Source organism: Rousettus aegyptiacus, unplaced genomic scaffold, assembly GCF_014176215.1.
Source record: "Rousettus aegyptiacus isolate mRouAeg1 unplaced genomic scaffold, mRouAeg1.p scaffold_m13_p_8, whole genome shotgun sequence".
NCBI lineage: Eukaryota > Metazoa > Chordata > Mammalia > Chiroptera > Pteropodidae > Rousettus > Rousettus aegyptiacus.
This window is the reverse complement of record NW_023416311.1, coordinates 8,365,808-8,372,291: the sequence shown is the minus strand read 5'-3', so window position 1 is coordinate 8,372,291 and position 6,484 is coordinate 8,365,808. Positions and strand designations below refer to the sequence as shown.

At 48.4% G+C, this 6,484-nt stretch overlaps 1 protein-coding gene across 1 annotated transcript; it reads left to right on the top strand.

Annotated features, from left to right (window-relative positions):
• Positions 1 to 692: 692 nt before the first annotated feature.
• Positions 693 to 5,442, top strand: RMI2 (RecQ mediated genome instability 2). The gene is made up of 2 exons (XM_016159631.2): positions 693 to 1,034; positions 4,441 to 5,442. Exons 1-2 carry the CDS (start codon positions 728 to 730, stop codon positions 4,587 to 4,589), a joined length of 456 nt encoding a protein of 151 aa, XP_016015117.2. The 5' UTR covers positions 693 to 727; the 3' UTR covers positions 4,590 to 5,442.
• Positions 5,443 to 6,484: the final 1,042 nt, after the last annotated feature.

Sequence of the window (6,484 nt, the reverse complement as noted above, 5' to 3'; positions counted from 1 at the left end):
GAACAATTTCTAGGAATTTACCTAAAACAAGTACACAAAGATTTAGCTCTAAGTAGGTTCACACTAGTGATTTTATAAAATGAAATACTGGAAATAGCCTTAAAGTTCAGCCCTAGGATATTGGTGAGATAGGTAATGAGGCAGATAGATCTTGTCATTCAAGAGGAAGCAGGGGTGTTTGTTGATATGAAAGATGTTTATTATTAAAAGAAGTTATAAAACTATTCATATATCAAAATTATACACACACACACACACACATTTTTAAAACCTGGATGCTAATACACTCAATATTAATAGTGGATATCTCAGTGAATATTACATTTTTCTTATTCTAGATTTCCTTTTCTAAATTTTCAACAATGAATGTACATTTCTTTTGTTAAAAATATAGTACTATATGTATTATTTATTAACTTATTTTGTTATATTCCTTTCAGTATTTACTAGTGTTTATTAACCTCAGAGTACCCTCCTATGCGAGGCGATAGGAGGCTCACGTGAATGCTCACGTTCTCCAGGTGATTTGCATGCATGCCAAATTTTGAAGCGCGTTAAACATGGAGTTATTTACCTCCCTTTATTTTTTAATTCATGTCATCCATTCATGCCTGGCTTGGGGACGTTTGTTTTACGAGCGCATGCGCACTCCTGGCGCCTGGTGGGCGGGGCGCTCCGCCAGTGCGCCCGGATGTGCGAGTTGGCGGGAAAGCGGCGGCGGGGCAGAATGGCGGCGGCTGCAGCGGCCTCAGACTCGGTGGCCGGCGGCGGGCTGGCGGCAGTGAGGCTGCCGCGGTCGCCGCCGTTCAAGGTGCTGGCGGAGCAGCTGCGGCGCGACGCGGAGGGCGGCCCGGGCTCGTGGCGGCTGTCGCGGGCGGCGGCGGGCCGCGAGCCGCTGGAGCTGGCGGCCGTGTGGATGCAGGGCACGGTGGTGGCGGCGGGCGGCGGCAAGGCGCGGCTGCGGGACCCGAGCGGGGCCTTCTCTGTGTGCGGCCTGGAGCGGGTGCCGCGCGGGCGGCCCTGCCTCGCCCCAGGTAACCCCGGAGTCGAACTTAGGGCTGACCCTCGTTTTGTGCAGCCAGGGGGCGGGGCCTGGTCGTTCTGCCTCCGCGCCTTTGCCAGTGCCTATCCCTGGCTTCAGGACCCTTTTTTCCTGTCCCAACCCCCAGTCGAGTGCCATTTGATGATAAGTGTCACCTGCAGCCGGATTTAAAAAAAAAAAAAAAAAATGGCTCTTAGGCCTCCCCCAGCCTTCCTAGTCGGAATCTTTAAGGGAAGGACCCCCAGCATTTTTATTTGTAAAAAGCCCCCTTCCACAGATGATTTTCCCGTCATGTTTTGGAGGATACTGTACTAGGAAACTTCTGTTCATCCTTAACGTCCCGGAAGCCTTCCCAGACCCCTAGGAATGGGGAGCCCCACCCGCACCTCTCCCTTGTGGAACTGCCTTAGTCTGTAGGTCACTAATGTTTGCCTCTTTTAAACCAGTGGTGTTCAAACTAGAGAGTGCGTCAGACTCACTCCACAGGCTGGGCTCCACCCTCAGGCATTGTGTGTGTAGGTCAGGGTGGGGCTGGAAATTTGCATTTTTAACCAGCCCTGAGGAGACTCCCTGATTCCAGTGCTGCTGCCCCGGGGGCCACACCTTGAGAACCACTGAGCCAGACTGTACTAAGGGATAACGGGACTGGACTGTCACACAGCCTTATCTCCAGCATTAGGTTGAATTTCTGGCTCCGCCCATTTCCTGCTGAGCTGCCTGGAATACTTTTCCTTATCTTTCTGGACCTGCCCTGCCTTCATCAAAAGGGGCTTGTAAGTCCTGCCTGTTGTGTGAATTCAGTACAAAAAAAAAAAAATGGCCTAAACACTGCTGGTTCATAGTGAGGGTTTGAAAAATTCTGACCATCAGGCCTTGCTATAAAATACTCCTGTTCCTTTCTCGCCCCTGCCCCACCGTTCAGCCTCCCTCTCTGCTGCAGCGTTAATCTAGCCAGCAAATTACAGGCTGCCTCCTTTCACAAGGTCCGAAAACTAAAAGTGGTTTTTACACTTTCAAATGGTTGAAAAAAATATTTCATGACGTGTGAAAAGTATATGAAATTCAAATATTCATAAGTAAAGTTTTATCATGCTACATTTTTATAGTATCTAGGGCTATTTTCCCATTACAGCTACAGACTTGAGTAGTTGCGACAGAGGCTCTGTGGCCTGCAAAGCCTGAAGTTTTTACTCTGGCCCTTTACAGAAAAGTCTGCTGACCCTTGGGCTAGCCTGTAACCCCCGCTACTGGGTGTTTTTCATGTTTGGTCTCAGCCCTGGCATGAGGTTGGCACCAGCAGGTACCTTTGCATTTGAACAGATGAGCATTAGTGAAGCTGTCTGACTTAGCCACTGGCCTGAATACCAGCTGGCAGGGGCTGTGCCGCTTCCTTTAGCTACTTAATACCAAGCCTTAAGTGATGAAGCAGGGAGCCAGGAAAGTAAACAGGCCACAAAAACTCAAATACCTAAGCTTGAACACAGGTTACTGAGGGATCAGACAATAGGGACAATTGATCCAGGCTTCCAGGGTCAGAGAAGGCTTCCTGGAGGAGGTAGCCCTCCCTGAAGGGCGCGTTGGAATCATATGTAGGGACCAACCCTCCCAGGTTGTCTGGGATGAAGAGGGTCCTGGGATACGGGGCTTTCACTTTTAAAACCAGAATAGATGGTCACCATACGTCTGCCTGAGGCAGGAGATTGCTGGGGTCCATGGAACAACACGTGCAAAGGCTTGGAGGTGAGAGAGCCCCCTGCCTTTGGGGAGCGTGAGGCAGAATGTGGGTGGCAGTGATAGGTTTCAAGGTGGCCTTGAGCTGTATTCACATCAGCACAGGATCCCTGCTGCTGCCTCCTCTGAAACATCCAGCAGTTTGGTCCATAAACGTCAGGTGCTGCGCATGCAGAACTGAGTCAGAACTCCCTGCCCTCAAGTTGCTCCAAGTCTGCAGGGCGGGAGGAGAGAAGCAACGACTGCTCTGATGAGAGGGTTCTGAAGACAGGAGCTGCATTTGAGGAAAGTCACTGTCTTAGGATGGGGATGGTTGTGAAGAGGCAGCAGCTGAAAGCAGACCAGCTGGAAACCACTGAAGCGACTAGAGGATGAAGGCCTGTTCGAGGGGAGGGGAAGAGGTGGAGACTGGACAGAGAGGGTGGGGGTAGGGTGAACAGGGCCAGTACCCAGGTTGACCTCAGAGCAAAGTGCTCACGCCTTGTGCCTGACCCTCTAGTCACATGTGTCTTCGTAGTGGCTGCCCTGTTCACCTCTCCTGGCTGGGATCTCCTTGGGTGTGTTCTTTCCTTCCTGGGTCATTAGTCATTTCTCTGAGGGTTCCATCCCTGCCAGCACTTTACAGCCATTCAGAGGGTATGTCAAGTGTGTTTTTAGAACTAGCCTCTGTCACTGAGGAATCCCACCTTACTTGCTCAAGTAGAATCTGGAGATGAGTACAGAGAAACCTAAGTACATCCAACTAGGAGTTGAAAACCAGAAGGCCAGCCTGGCTTCCTTCAGTCGGAGCCCTGGGGCCCTCTTGCAAACGCAGCCCTGCTGTTGGAAGCCATGTGATTAGAGCAGGGGCATGCAGTGGGAGCTGGCAGCATGCCTGCCCTTCCTGCTGTCTTTGGGGTTTTTTACACAATTGAGTTTTGTGTGGTTAAGGCCTGCCAAGTTTTGCTTTCAAGGAGAGCCACTTCCCCAAGGGAATGGGAAGAGAGTCTCAGTTAATATGTCATTAGATCATCCTGATGGCAGCCTGCCCTCTTGTTGATGTGCTTGCATGTGCCCAGCTGGTGGTCGTGATAAAGGGGGACGTGGCAGAGGTTGGTCCCGGGCAGCTGGAAAGCAGGGCAGCCTGGGGGTGCTGCTTCTTGCCTAGCCTTTTTGGAAACATCAAGGGAAAATTGGATTTACTTTGGGGTTGTCTGGGGGTGTCTTTGCAGAAAAAGAACTGGTCCTGTGCACAGAGACCAGTCACATACTCTGTGACATCGATCAAGGAACAAGGACAAGAGAAAAGCTTGGGTTTTCTGCCCCTGCCCGAGAGCAGTCTGACTAATAACTCATACTCTGATGTGACTCTCTTCCATTCCTTGGGCATGCTCGTTTTGTTTGTGATGATAGCTTGCTGCCTTTTTTTTTTTTTTTTTTTTTCCTAACATTTTAAAACCAGAAACCAAAGAAGACAGAGATGTCACCCTTCAGGTTAAATGTTGGACTTTTCATCCGTGTACATACATTTTGATCCCTGACCTCCCTGGCATTTTGGTCTCTACTCTCTGCATTTTTTCTTTCCTTATGCCTCTCCGATAAAGTTAAGCCCTCTGAAGGACCGGCCTCTGCTTTGTTTTTGTTGTTTCTATCAACATGAACGATACCATGGGCTTTTCTTCTCCTAGGAAAGTACGTGATGGTGATGGGAGTAGTTCAGGCGTGCAGCCCCGAGCCGTGCCTTCAGGCTGTGAAGATGACAGACCTTTCCGATAACCCCGTCCATGAAAGCACGTGGGCCCTGGAAGTGGAAGATTTACACAGGCATATTCCTTAGATGTTGGAAGTGTCCTTAAAAACAAGCGAAATTCTGAGATGACTTAGGTTCTTGTACTATGTGGATTTCACGGACATTATTCAGTGTGTAGCTCTCAAAGGTTTCTCGGAAAGCTTTGGTTTGGATCACCAAGTGATCCAAATGCAGGGTTTCTAAATGCTGGGACATTCCAAGTAACTCAGCCCCTGCCGCCCCTTTGCCTTGACTGCTGTTTGCTGATGAAAAGCAGATGTGTTCTTTCCCTCTCTCTGTTTTGGTTTACGTTTGTTAATCCTCTCTAAAGCACACAGAAATCTCATGTTGCATTTCCCAAGTTTTACATGTGATGATGCTTTTTCCGTTACCACTGTGACCTTATTTTAAAACGCACACTTTGAATCTCAGTCGTTGCCCGTGGTGATTAAAGCGTGGTCGTGGGCAGAAGAATGCTGCGTGAAAGGGATGACATCATGACCCCACGTCTTCTCCAGCAACAACTTCCACATCCAGTTTGGAACTCAGACGGCCTCTCAGAGACACAGCTCTCTTTCTGCCACTCAGCCTGTTAAGGTCCGCTTCCCTGAGATGTGGGCGATGATGGGAGATGCGGACATGCTTTCAAATTGATTGAGAACAACTTTCAGGTATTAACATCCACCTCCTAACTTTTGCTGAGACGCTGTGAAGGAGCACCCTCCTGGTATAGAGTGCCTTTGTTGTGATTGTATTGGATGTTGGGTTTCTGCCTCTTCCCCAACTCTCACTTTTCCTTAGATGATAGATACCAAGGGAGTCAGGTTTTGTTCCAACATTGCTGTAGAGTTTTGCTGGATTATTGATTTTCTACCACTAATAAATTGTTTTATGTGTTGTATATATTTTTTAAATAGACTTTTTTCTAGAGCAGCTTTATATTTATGGGAAAAAAAGCAGAAGGTACGGAGAGTTCCCGTATACCCCCTTCCTCAGTTTCTCCTGTTATTAACATCTTGCTGTGGTGGGGTACATTTGTTACACTCGATGAGCCAACATTGATTCATTATTATTAACTAAAGTTCATAGTTCACATTAGGCGTCACTTTGTGATGTACCGTTATATGAATTTTACGTTTATCTACATTATGGTATCATAACGAACAGTTCCACTGCCCTAAAACTCCGTATCTGTTCATCCCAATCCCCTTCAGGCTTGGCACCCACTGATTTTTTTGCTACTGTCTCCATAGATTTGCCTTTTCCAGAATGTCATATGGTTGGAATCATATAGTATGTGTTTCTTTCACTTAGCGATATGCGTTTACGAGTTCTCCATGTCTGGGTAACTTGATAGCAATTTCTTTTTATTGCTGAACACTCACTCCGTTGTACGAGTGTACCATGCTTTGTTTGTCTTTCACCTACTGAAGGACATCAGTTTGATTCCAGTTTTGGGCCATTATTTATGGAGCTGCTGTAAATATTCACGTGCAGGTTTTGTGGACACCACTGGGGGCCATGTGGTGAGCCTGTGTCTGTTTAGCTTTGTGGGAAACTGCCAGACCATCTGTCTCAGTCCGTTTGGGCTATTGTAACAAAACACTATAGACGAGAGGTGGGGTGCGGGGAGGCGGGTCTTAAAAACAATCAGAATCTATTTTTCACAGTTTTGGAGGCCAGTAAATGCAAGATCCAGGTGCCGGCAGATTCAGGGGGCGGCTTCCCGGTTCATAGATGGCTGTCCTCTCACTGTCTTCACGTGGCGGAAGGGGGAACGGAGCTCTCTGGGGTCTCTTATAAGGCCACTACTCCCATTCGTGAGGGCTCTGCGCTCATGATCTAATCACCTCCCAAAGGCCCCGCATCTTAACATGCGAAGCCAGGGGGACACACGTTCAGTCAGTAGCACTGTCTCCGCGGTGGCGGTAGCGTTTGCTTTC

Excerpts from the sequence above, each read along its gene's own strand:
- RMI2 (XM_016159631.2), top strand. The coding sequence starts at position 728 with ATGGCGGCGGCTGCAGCGGCCTCAGACTCGGTGGCCGGCGGCGGGCTG. Across the intron at positions 1,035-4,440 it reads GCGGCCCTGCCTCGCCCCAG|GAAAGTACGTGATGGTGATG; the intron begins GTAACCCCGGAG and ends TTCTTCTCCTAG.